The 13,508-nt window shown below is 32.7% G+C and overlaps 2 protein-coding genes across 2 annotated transcripts; both read right to left on the bottom strand.

Moving 5' to 3' along the window:
- Positions 1–4,387: 4,387 nt before the first annotated feature.
- On the bottom strand, positions 4,388–7,973 carry Rad9 (cell cycle checkpoint control protein Rad9). Its single transcript, XM_074134754.1, has 7 exons — positions 7,835–7,973; positions 7,622–7,758; positions 7,356–7,555; positions 7,068–7,232; positions 5,835–5,988; positions 5,588–5,756; positions 4,388–5,248 (listed from the first exon to the last, which is right to left on the bottom strand). The coding sequence occupies exons 2-7, from the start codon at positions 7,653–7,655 to the stop codon at positions 4,618–4,620; spliced, it is 1,353 nt and encodes a 450-aa protein (XP_073990855.1). The 5' UTR covers positions 7,656–7,758; positions 7,835–7,973; the 3' UTR covers positions 4,388–4,617.
- Positions 7,974–9,539: 1,566 nt separating this feature from the next.
- Trs31 (trafficking protein particle complex subunit 31) lies at positions 9,540–13,396 on the bottom strand. The gene is made up of 5 exons (XM_074134817.1): positions 13,265–13,396; positions 12,911–13,160; positions 12,030–12,156; positions 10,895–11,077; positions 9,540–10,813 (listed from the first exon to the last, which is right to left on the bottom strand). Exons 2-5 carry the CDS (start codon positions 13,135–13,137, stop codon positions 10,715–10,717), a joined length of 636 nt encoding a protein of 211 aa, XP_073990918.1. The 5' UTR covers positions 13,138–13,160; positions 13,265–13,396; the 3' UTR covers positions 9,540–10,714.
- Positions 13,397–13,508: the final 112 nt, after the last annotated feature.

The following is a 13,508-nucleotide window of genomic DNA, read 5'->3' as shown; positions in this document are numbered from 1 at the left end:
CTAAGTTTTTTTTTTATAGCATGAGCAATGAAGGAAATGTGATTGTTACGATTAATCACTTATTAAGAGAAATGTATAAAACCTAATTTTTCGTTCTGCTAAACTTAAAACTAGAACAAACTGTAAGAGTAAATGATTATTACTAATATTATAACAAAACTATAATACCTCTATCAGAATTTTTATACAAATAATGTCAACTGAGAATCTTTGGAAGGATATGTTTGCGCAAATCTTTGGTTAAACTTACTAAAAAATAAAATGGTGCACCAAAGATTATAAAACAAAACATTGAGAGATTTGGTGCAAAAGTGTACAAATGTACATCTTATATCAACAAATTCAGTCATTTTCATTAACTCAGCGCTGCTTGGCCTTGGCTCGCTGGAATCAAAACGCTGAGATACATTACTAGCTGAATTCCATCCTAGAAAGCCTTTCAGCTCATATTGTGACCGTAACCATAAATAATGAGCCATAAATTAATATAATATACTAATTAATTTTATAGCCGAAAGATTGTTATAAAATAGAAATGGATATAAAATTTTGTTTGGGCAGTTAAAATGTACTTAAATGAATCCAATATTTTAAAACAAATCTGAAAAAGTTTTGATTCTCTTTAGGTTAACCGAATGATAAAAACGACAAATATTTGTTCTGAGATTTGAAAAAATTTACTGAAAAATGCTTATTTTTCAGGCAGTTGAAATTAAGAAGCTATGCAATGAAAGATTTTCATGAGTGGTTTAAGAAACTAAGCAAGAATGCGGATCTTCACGAATTTTCTTATAAATGCTTATTAAGCGAAAGCTGCTTCGATAATTGGTTCGATGGGCAGTACTTATACGGGAATTACAAGAAATGATTTTCATTTTTAACAGAACAACGAAAAAAATTATATATATACATCGATATGATACGTATGAAAAGATTACAATTTTAATAAAATATAATCTGGTATGAACGATATTTTTGTACTGAGATTTAACTTACATTTCTTAAAACTCTGAATTTTGGAACATTTTCAATTCTTATCATTATTTAGTTTTTAAAACTAAATTACATCGAAAAATTTTAGGTGGAAGCCTCGTCCCATCCGTCTCAGAACTGCCCTAGTATAATTATCATAGAAAATTATTAAAATATAAGTTTTAGAGTTACGCATTACATTACATAATGAACAAAGTTTTCAAAAAATAATTGAAACTGATTTTGAACTACTTGCAGTTGAAGGATCTTGATTGTTAAATTACAATTTCAAAATATTTTCCGAAACTAGGAGCCGCAATTACATGAAAACTGAAAAACGGCTCAAGCCCTGATTTATTAAAAGTTGAAACTTGCTGAAAATGAATTTTTTTTCATTGTAGTTTCGCTAGTTAGATTTTGGAAGTTACCCTGAAGCAAATAACTATTGCAATTTTTTGTTAACTTAGTTGTTTTGTCTTTTATTTTAGAGAACCGCATTTACCTTGAATTTGTAATTGGAAAAACTTTGAAGTGCTTACTTACTTGTGTAGAGAGATTCCTAATTTATAATTTATTAATATTTATAATATTTATTAATTTTATAATTGGTTTATATTTAATTTACTTATTAGATAAACGTCAATACCGTTCGTATTAAGTTTATATTACATTCTTATGGTAACATAATAATTTCTTTGTTGGGCGCCGCGGTAGCCGAGCGGTTAGAGGCGAGACCTGCGAAGCTAGGATCTGTAAATTAAGTAATGAGTCTGATTTTTTAATTTTTTTTATTCAAAAAGAATTACAATTCTATATTGTCACCTTCAAAATAATTTCCTTCTGAAGACACAGCGCTGGAGCGTTTCTTCCACTCCTCATAGCAGTGCTCGAACTCCCGTACTGGAATAGCCTTCAGCTGGTCGGTTACAGCCGTTTGAATGTTTTCGGCTGTCCCAAAATGAGTTCCCTTGAGGTGATTTTTCAACTTCGGGAAGAGAAAAAAGTCACAAGTACTCAAATCCAGGCGAATAAGCAGGCTGAGGAGCCACAGGAATGTTTTTACTGGCCAAAAACTAGTTTATTGAAATTGCTGTGTGACAAGGAGCTTTATCGTAATGCAACACCCACTTGTTTTTTATGTTTGGTCTCACACGAACGACCCTTTTTCGAAGTTTTTCAAGAACCCCTCGGTAAAAGTGTCTGTATTGTGGTACTGGGTTCGATTCTCCGTCTTAGGCCTTGGATTTTATTTAATGGTTAATAAAAGAAATTTACAGTAAAGTATGTTTGCAAGTCGCCTCCGTCCACGACAATTGGTAGTTGGACGTTAAGCCCACCTGAAGATATAGGCGATTACTTTACTACTACTTTTTTATTTCTCTTGTTATTTTTTTCCCATGTGTACACAATTGCGACGAGAGAACATTACAATTTAACTTGAGCTCATGAACCAATTCTTGGCTTCATTGCAAATTATGCTAGATGGTTACATTTCCTTTTTTTCTCAGGAACTCTAATTTCGCAAAAATCAACCATTTTTTTTGGGGGGGGGAGGAATCTGCTTCTAGCAAACACATAAATAAGAGGCGTCAAAATTAACAATGTTAAGACGAGACATGGATTGACCTTAAGGAAGTCTGAAATCCTGGAACTGGAAAAAAACTGAGTTCAATAGTATTACCTCAAAAGAAGGAAGAAGAGAAAAAGCGTTGATAACAATCTAGATACCATCATTAATCACCAAAACGTTTTCAGCTGCCATCCCTTTTATTTAGGTAAAGCCTCATTTAAGTTAAATTTAAGAGAATTTGTAAATTAGAGAATTAATTGCAGTAAGAGGAAGCGGATGAGTTTTTCGCGCCTGAATTCAAGAAAAGAAATGGAATTTTTGACAGATTACGTACATGCAGTAAGGGCATTCCCTAAACTCATCAAACACCCTTCTTAGTATCATCCATCATCGTCATCATACATCAACAAACCCTGATAACGAACACTTACCAAGCAAATTCAGTAATTATTATATTAAAGTGATGGATACAAAGACAATGGTTAAATTCAATCATCTAATGATTTACTTATTTTGAATTTACGTCATCAACTAAGGACATTGGCCCTCTAAGCTTTTTTCAGTATACCGTCGACCTACGGATACTGTTCTCTCGTTACAAACAACACTGACCACCACCTGACAGTGAGCCACAAAAAGCTCCTGGAAAAAAAAAACAACTCCTTAGCAAATTATTTGTAACGTTATTTTAAGGCGATTCTACTCCATCATTCAAAACTCTCGAGTCTCATCCAGATCATCAATTTTGATGTCAAAATACATCAATGCCACCGACTAACTGACGAAATATTCATTACTATAGAAACTGGAGAATACTTTACAGCAGCCTACTTAGAATGCCACAAACGTTCCATAAAATATTACACCCAAACCTTCTTTATATTTATATATTAAAACGATTTTTCTATCTATTTACATTCTAATATATTTTGATGTGAGTAAAGGAACTGCTGACCGATATGTATTCATCAATGCTGGCCTCCTACAAAGAAGCCTCGTTCTGTTCTTAATCTACTCACATGACTTCTTTTTTCAAGACAAAGGCATTTCTGGACGTCACTACAATCGTTTTAAAACATGAAAACCTAGTAACAGAAGCTAACTTACAAAGACATCTTAAATTATCCTGCAATAGTGCAAAAAATCAATAAAAATTAATAATTTGAAATCTAAAATCATGATATTCACTCTACGAAAGATAATGTAAACTGTCTGCTTCTACCGGACAACACTGTCGGGAAAAACCACTCTCTTGAAATTTATTTATATCGCCGACTAACCTGAAAACCTGTTAGGAGATTTAAAGTAAGGCTTCGGATAACTTATTTCGAGTGTTACAACTTTTATTGGAGGAAAAAGACAACTTATAAAACAATAAATTGATCTGCAAGACCATGTAGCCAACCATACAGCTGCGAAGTTTTTGGTTCCTCGAATCCTTCCAGACTGTACAGAAAAAACAATTTTCATTCTGAACTACAACGACATATTACTGATGCACCAATTCATGTCTCAAATCACTGATCATATTATTCATGACCGGACACAATTAAAATCAAATGAATGTTCTGCGACACACTAGCAAAACACTGCAATCTTCACATCTCAATCTTAAGCACAACCTTCACTCGGAGTCTGTGGCTCAGGGATACTCTGAAAACTGTAATTAGGAGCAAATCAGGAGTGCCTTCGCTTTATGGTTTCTTCATTCGTGCATAATTGTCAACAAATGCTCAACAGCAATTATTTTATGGTACGTAAAAGATGTTGCTTATCCAATAATAATGTAAAATAAAACAAGAGTTTTTTACAAAAACAAGGCAATCTAGTTTCGGTAGCGATTAATAACAATTAAAAACAAGATTTAATGAAAATTACAATATTTACAAAAAATACAATATCTACATATTATATTTGCAATTAAATAGAAAAAATAATAGACTTCCTTTAAATGATAAAGGAATACTACTTCAAGGCTGATTGCCATAGTAAATTAAGCAAAGTAATATTAATAAGTTCTTCATCTCAGAATTCTACACATCTATAGAGTTAGCAACAATAATATTTGTATTTAATTATACTGATTCTCTGTCAGATGAATCGGCTATCACTACTTCATTACCAGAAATCTTTTCAAGTACATTGACATTTTTATTTTTAAAGCATCTTGCAAATACAGTTTTAATTAGCAGCAAAGAATCATCCTTATTAATGTCATTTGAACTAGTACCACCACTTTTATCGGCCACTTTAGTACTTGAATTCTTATTAAAAGTATTTGAATTAAAAGAATACATTGATTCAATGCCATCACTTAGTGAGAAAGAATGAGAGTCATCAGTATGTTTCCTCTTCTTACTGTTTTTTACACTTGCATTATCACTATTAATTAATTGTTCTTGATAGACCTCAATTTGCGAATTTTTAGAATTAATGTCTAAAACGTTAACATTATCTGATGTTGGTATTGATTCTTCTACAACTAAATTTTGATCTACGGCGTTTGGTTCAGTTTCATCAATGAAGCTGTAAACTGAAGGCCGGTGCTGAAGAGATGTGTTAAAAGCCTCTGGATGCTTCTGATGATTCGTTACTTTAGACTGTCGAGTTAAATTCATTTCCAAATTTGCTGCATTCGCATTCAGTGTTGACACAACATAATTCGCTTCATACGCTGGTTGATTAGATACTTGAAAAATTATAGGCCTGAATATAAAAACATTCTAATTTTTACTTAGCTTGAAATAATATTCATAATAATAAAGTAAGTTTTATAAAGTAGGTAAGGGATTAGCTGAGCGGGTTTACCAGATTCCAACGCGGAGATCCCGAGTTGGAATCCAGTTGCTGGCCCTTAGATTTTCTCTTCCTAGGAGCTTCTTTCAGCTCACTGTCCGGTGATGGACAGTGTTGTTTGTAACGAGTACACTCGTTAAAAAACTCTATGGGCTCCAATAACCTCACATAATGACGCGCCTTAAGAACAAAAAAATTAAATAAAGTTTCGGCGCTAATGATCTTAGCTATCGATATACGTATACTCACATTCCAGGAGAACTAAAAGAAACTGACACAGACAAATTAGACGGTTCTGCAAACAATAAAACTGCTCGTAACTCCTTAAAACAAAATGTTACACATGACGGTTGAAATACTGAATATGTTTCAAATTCTGATGGATGGAAACAAAGTTCAGTACGCATTGAATGGGTATCTGGAAACAGGTAAGATTTATTAAATATGCCCCGTCGCTAATCCCTTGTGACTAGTATAATCAAACATAATAATATACCTTTCTTTATTTCAATATGATTTTTAATATAAGTTTTATCTTTCTCCGTGGTAATAGTAATTTCATCTTCGGAATACCTAAAATTTTTAACTGTTGACATCAACATTTTTGAAGAAGCAGTTAAACGGTTCAATATCTCTGTTGGCACACTCGCCTAAAAAGAAAGAATTCGTAGGTGTATTATATATCTATATACATTTAATTTACATTGTATACAGTTCAATTTGAATCTATATATAAATGCATAGCTTTTAATTTACAAAATTAAAAGAGTTGGTTATATAAACACACTTCACTAAAGAATAAGAAATTTAAGTGATCTTATATTAAAAGTAAACCAATGTAAACTATTTTTTGTAACAAGTCCAATAAAAAACAAAAATCCAGGTTCACTTTCAGTTATATACAGATTTTCGGATGATAAAATTTAATAATAAAATATTGCTATTGTCCGATACTTCTGGGTTCTTAACATTCATTACTGAGTTATTATAAAGTTTCTTAATCATTCTAATATACTTAGGCTAAATCCCAATTGGAACAGTCTTAACCTAAAGGTAAATTATGTGCAAAAACAAATAATTTAGACGCGTATTTTCAGAAATGATCAAAATGACTTCCTTAACGACAAATAAATGCAAGTAAAAGCTGTCAAACATCATTAAAACCTATTTGGTGAACTCACGAGGAATAACTAAAAATAATTAAAGAACTAATTTAAGCAACTTTGAATATATTTTTTATTTTCAATTTAAGACGTATCAAGATTGGCGTTTTTTTCAGTGCATTGCCGATTACCAGACATTGATCTCGTTGCAGATAACACTGTGCTCTACTAGATAATGAGCTGTAAGAGAAATGAAAGAGCTGAAAAAGAAAATTTAAGCACAGGCAGGGAGGGATCTCAGCGTGGGAGACCAATGCAACAACAACTGATCTCTTTTTTTTTGTGTCTTATTAAATAAGGACATAGTATTTTCGGATAATGCAAATGTGTCGATCGGGTTGTGAGAGCCAATCAAACAGTATGCCTGCGGTTAATATGAGAAGTTGTCTGTATGAAAGGTGAGTGAATGAGATAGGTCTAGGTTCTTCGGGTTGGTTGGAATGTCAGGTGCGCTAAGCCATCTAGTATTACTCTGTTTATATTCTGTTTTTAGCGTGGATGCATCTTGGGTTTACGTTTTGGGTTGGGTAGGACATATAAGCGAAAAGTAACTTAATGATACTTACTTCAAGCTTCTCACTTTCAATGATAGGGAGAGAATATTTCTTGATGGGAGCGTTTGTAAACTTTATTTGAAAAATAACTACTGTTGCATCAGGTTTCATTCGAATTTCACAATTTTCCACTTGTTTATCCAAATTGTGTACATTTTTAAATACATTAATGCAAGACTGGAAGTTACAATAAAAAAAAATTACAATTATTTTAAGAAAATATGTATGTATCAATAACTTTATCCTATAAAGAACTTATCTATTACTCCAGAATTTTCAAGTTTATATCAATTAAATTACCCTCATTGTGACTTTGCATAGAGAATCGCAATCCTCGGGATCAGAGAAGATAAAAGAAGAGAAAAAACACTGAGCCATTTTAAATTCTGCAAAAGCGGATTGTGCCATATTTACAGACCTAAATACCATTTCATTAACCTTTGGCTCTATAAACAACTCATCGCCTATTTTTGACAAAGAATGAATTGCCCTAGCAATAACTGAAAAGAAAAATGAAAATAACTCTTGTGCTAAATATAAACCATTAGAAAAATATATTTACTCACTTTTCACATTTTGATTTGGTACAACACACTTCATTTTAACAATTCCGTGAATTCATCACAAGAAAATCAAACAGTAATAAATGCGTAATTATGAGAAGGCAAGAAGAATCCTCTCGATCTCATAAGTGTAAAATAAACTAAACCAAAAAACAACGTTCGATAAGTTATGCTACAGAATAAACAATTAACAGAAAACTGAAACATATTCCTCACAATGTTACTGATGGGCAATCATTTGTGTAACAATTCACATTTCGCGGGTGCGATATAACCTTCCCTACCAAAAAATCGATTTAGTGACTTTTTACATGCCTTTTTGCCCACCCCAAAATCTTCAAGTAATAAAGCAAATCATCACCCTTCCAGAGAAAATTAAATGTTAAAAGAGCAAGGACGACACGCAAGAGGGCGTGCAAAAGATTTGAATCCAACACTCGTCGTCAGGCGGCTCTATTTCCCTCTAGATATGCAGGTGAAGTACAAGTTGTGTGGAGAGGCACTTCCATGGAGTTTTCCAGAAATGTTGAGAGTTTGAGAACTCTCATTATTGCAGAAGCTGAGAGAGTGGCTGAGAATCATTGCTCTCAGATGAAGGTGAAAATTTATTGTATACTTCCTGCCGGGGTACTGTGCTGCACTTGGCAAATCAGCAATTTGCGGACTGGCTGATACTAAGTATGTGGACCAGGGAGAAACGGATGGGGCGCTCAGGAGAAGTCATCCCGAAGGTGCCTAATATTTTCTTTCCTCGAAGCGAAAACAGAAGCGTGGAAAAGTTGCTGGCCCTAATAGATACGAAATGCTTAACTTATAGAAGGGTATCGTAATTCTTGTCTTGATTTCTGTCGACATTAATTTTGCATTTGAAGAGATAAAAAAGAAGGCTTTTAATCCGCTAACAATAGGAGAACTTGTTAAAAGTTTTCACTTTTCAGTTCTAATATTTGGGTTTTTTTGAGGACCTTTCGTGCCATGTTTGGTATACCACTCCCTCTTTTTCAAGCTCACAGAACGTTTAACAAGAAGGAGGAATCCATCTGGAGTGAAAGTGCCCTATGACGCTAAGGTATGAACCTTAAATGATTAAGGGCAGGTTGAGATTCGCTTACAAGCGTGATCATCCCAAAATAATCACTTCATTGCCAGAAGCTGAGGAAGGCGCCCTAAAAGGCTCTAGAGATCCAACACACAGTAGCAAGGGCACTTCCAATTCTAGGCATAGGGGTGAATTTTTACCGGTCTTCTTCCGCACAACTCATAACCGTAGTCATTGCAGTTATTATTCAAGCCACCATAACTGCGAAACCTACCTCAATAGCAGGCAATTGGACTCGAAGACTTGGAGCCGTAGTGCAGTAATTTACTATTCTGGGATAGCGGCATGACTGATCGCACGCCCGATGGTCTTGATTATGGACTGCGCGCATCTAGCAAGTGCAATACCTGTCGATGCCAAAGATAGCGCCTGATCCGGTGAAGATGATGAGCTTATATAAAGGCATGGATAGTCAATGACCAGACGAAAGAATGCCACAAACACCCTTATGGGAAGTTTAGGTGAGTAGTTGGCCATTCTCAAAATAGACCACTCGATGGGAGTGCCCATTCTCCACTACTGTTTTGAAACTCGAATGGCACTTTATTGATGGTCAATCAATTTATATAAAATAGAACATTTGTTGTAATTATTTTTTAAGAAGGCGAACTTTCTCCAAATCTATACACATCTTTAACCACTAAAATTGCGTAAACATTGGATTTGGATCAGTGCAATTGGAATTCTTTGCACTGAAAAGAATGAAATATTTTGAAAACATTTTTTAAGTTTAGGGGAAAAAAATACTCTAGAGTCAAAATTCTGAAGATGAAAAGTTCACTTTGTCTAATCTTAATGAAACGCAGGTTGTAATCAAACACGTTTTGTTACGAGAATTTTTTATTTAAACTTAATTTATTAATTATTTTAACTATTTTTTATTTATTTAAACTAAATTAGCAATCTTTAATAATTTGTTCTTGTTTTTTTTAAATTAAACGATATGCACATTGAGCCTAACCTGAGCCTGCGTTCTTACTGTATGTAAAAACACTAATTGTAAAACAGTTAAATGGCAAAGTTCCCTTATATTTAGTTTACTGCTATTTCATCGCCACTCTTATCCACCTTGCCTCCTTCATGACCAATCCACTACTCCATGAGCTGACAGACTCCAATGGGTAAGGCAGTACAGGTTAATCTTATCTTCTTAGACAAAATAACTGCTTATCGCAGAGAAAGTTCACTCCTGCGACCATGACTACTGTTCTTGATGTACTCGTTGGGTCGCTACGCTCCATTGAAAAAGAAAATCGAAGAAAACGGCAATTTTAGCAACTTGAGGCAGGATGAGATTCCCTGGTTTTCAGATATGGACGCCCCATGTGTAGAGTTTAGATCAATTCTAATTTTAATCCAGAGTGAATTATTATCCATTCTATTAAAAAAACCGTATACTGTACTGATACTTCAGGAAGGGAGCCTTTTGTGTTTCTGCCCCGATGTATCCTCATAGCACCAAGGGTATAAAGGCGTTAGCCATCCTAACATTTTTACCGGTTTTTAAGATTTATTTTGATTTTGTAAAAGAAAGATTTTGTATACTTTTTGCTTATTTCTTCTCTTTATATGAATTTTTATTTTTGAATTCCCCAACAAAAGCATAGATTGTCCTCATACAGCATTAATATGCAAATTTTGGATGTTTTTCCCGAAGTAACCCAATAGAACCTCATAAGTTAGTCCGACATAAAATCACCTATTCCACTCTTTTATTTCAGTTTTCCTTAAAATTTTGTGGAACCATAGTTAATTTCTGGTACATGGTGTCTTAAACTGCCAAAATTTGCAAAGTTTCTTAAAAAACTGAAACTACTTAAACTGGAGAAATGTTAATAGATTCACTTTAATCTCGTCGAATATTATAAAGCATTTTTGCTGCATTAAACGTATTCCTAAATTTGCATTCAGATAAATATAATTTTAAAATTCCTTCAGTTCCTTTAAGAGAATTAGCAGAAGGTAACATCCAAATATCATAAATTGTTATCAGTAAATCAGCGTTCGTCTAACTGTTTATCTTTTGCTATTACACTCTCTTCAAAAGTAACCATATAAGTGGTGCCTTTATGCCAATGTGCGGTAACTTTGGCTGTCTGGAAAGTTAAATAAGTTCATTTTATTAGACAAAAGATCATTAAAATACAATTATTATTACTACATCAGATATTACTTACAAATCCAGCAGCATTTAATACAGCTTCAATTATACCAGCAATAAACATTGCGCAATTTAGACTGCCCTTATCTTTTGGAACAGAAATAAATTTATTAACTAAAGGCTCTTTTTCAATTAAGTAATATATGCGCTCATCATCGTTTGCATGTTCGAGCTTATCGGCTTCTTTACCAAATAAACCCTGGGGAAAAAACAATAATGAAGCAGCTTATCGTTAGGGTTCTTAGATAAATTATTACTAGAATACAAAAGGAGATATCTTGAGTACAAAATTATTTAACTGATTGCAAAAAGAGTATCGTAATTACAAAAAATTTAATCTGAGGCCCCAAGTCACTCCAAGATATCTGATATTATTATTTCAAATCAGTTAGTTTTGATAACGGTTTTGAGAGCTAACTGAATTCACGTAAACGAACTTGCACCAATAGCAGATGCATCATTCTGGAACACGCGAGGGTGTGCCCCGTTATATTTTACAAAAAAATTGTAACCAACTTCTTAAAAATTTTGAAAGTTGTTCTAAATAAACCTAACTCATGGATAGCATAAAAGGGCTACATTTTGATTTGTATTATACAGAAAATGTCAAAAAGGCCAAATGAGCTCATTTGAATGTGACCCGCTTACAAATAAAATCGAATTCTTAATTTTATAATCTTAAAAGATTCTCATTTTTTTTATTTATCATTATTTCATATAGGTTTTAGAATTTCATCCACATCAGAGGTTGATTAATAAGTTTTGTGTAAAAGTTTTCACTTACAGCAAAGTATTTTTGTGGAGTATGATAACGTACTCAGTACCAGGAAAAAATGATTAGAAAACAAATAGAAAACCCATGAAAGCTAGAATGGGTAAAATCAGCGATATTATCTGGCAATAAAATTTTCATCATTTTTTTATCAAATTTATTTAGTCTATTCCGCAACCAAACGTTTTTGAATGTGAGGTTGGGGCCTTCAAATATGGTGAATTCGCGCGGTAAATAATATCCAATATTCAGGGAAGGAGCATAATAACAACCATCATTCTTTTGTTTTCCTAATGTGACTTTTTATAAATGCCCAAGATCTCTTAACTAAGGAATAGTTATCATAAAATAATCAGAATAATTTATTTTAAATACCAACCTTCCATAAAGTAGATCTGATAAAAAGTAACATATTTAAAAGTTTTATTTCTCTTTTGCCATTTTTTTCTCTCATATAGTAAAGGTCAATCAATTTTATTCCAACTTCTTGTCCCATTTCGCACAACCTAAAATTATAAAACCATTATTTTAACCTTAATTTTTAATATTATTAATGTTAATTAAGTAATTACTGTTTAATTTTTTAATATTAGTAATGTACACATCACTTTCATGTTTACACAGGGCATCTTGGAGTGGAAGCATTATCTGGTTTTATGGCGACTATTCGAACGTAACGAATCCCTTTTACTTACTCAAGATAAACTGTATGATAAAATGCATTAGGGATGAAACACATATTTTTATCCTAATAGCATTTATTAAAATTTTATTTGAAAAATATTGTTTGATGTTTGGTAAAAATACAGTTCAAACTAATTTAATCGAGAACCAAGTCCATGAAATAAATAAAGGAGTTGATATTTTTTTTCTCAACAATGTAGAAGTTATTGAAAGTGAAGGAAAATATTCAAAAAATCCCTATTAATCAGATCTTGGGGAATTGTTTTAAATAAAAGTGTTAGTTAAAGTAGGGGTGATTGTTAAAGCTTTAAGTTCAAATTTGTCTTAGTAATGATTTATTACCCTCACTACAGATAAAATTGTGAAACCTTAACGGACTATCAGAACAACAAACAAATTTTATGAGAAAAATTAATTTCGAAAAATGCAAAGAATCTCTTTCCCAATTCACATTTTGCACACAGCAAGGTATTCCTTTATTAAGCAAGGTATTTTTTTGACGGGGTATTTCTGCAATAAAAATTAATCAAATTATTCCTTTTATATATATAAACTTCTTTAACAATTGAAACTTACTTATTTTGAAGTTCTGGTACGGTATGAACTTTATTCTGACAGTACTGAACTAATTCGCTAAAAAGTAGTGCAAAACAGCTTAAGCTTACTTCTCCTTTTCCTTTGCTCAGCGTTTTATCAAGAATGCTAGTTTTTGGTCTAACTTGTGATATAACCATAGAAGGGATCGGGGCAATATTCCCTTGCAGCGAAAATTTCTCGGCAAACATTTTGTTTAAATTATTCATGTTTCAGTTTCAAAGAGGCAGAACTATTAAGAGAAGAGTAACGTAAAATTTAACTAGTCTTATTTATATATTATTTCTTAAAGTTAAATTGCATTTAAAACAAATTGAATAATGGGACGTTACATACACGAAGCTAAACGACACATTTTTGCCCTGAACTTGAGATTCAACAACTGTGCTAAAACTTGAAACCTCCTCTATATTGTGTTTTGTCTGTGACTCTGAAATAGGTTAAAAGCAACAACCATTCGGCTCATTCGACAACTCAAATTTTTGGACTCATTGTTTAAGTAATCCAAAAGTTAATTCCTTTGTTTTATTTGATAAATTCCTATTGGAAAAACTTAAACAAAGAATATACATATATATCG

This window comes from Rhodnius prolixus, unplaced genomic scaffold (genome assembly GCF_049639745.1).
Source record: "Rhodnius prolixus isolate KJV_2025 unplaced genomic scaffold, Rpr scaffold_1, whole genome shotgun sequence".
Lineage (NCBI taxonomy): Eukaryota > Metazoa > Arthropoda > Insecta > Hemiptera > Reduviidae > Rhodnius > Rhodnius prolixus.
Note: the sequence above shows the minus strand (reverse complement) of the source record. Positions and strands in the feature narration are given on the sequence as shown.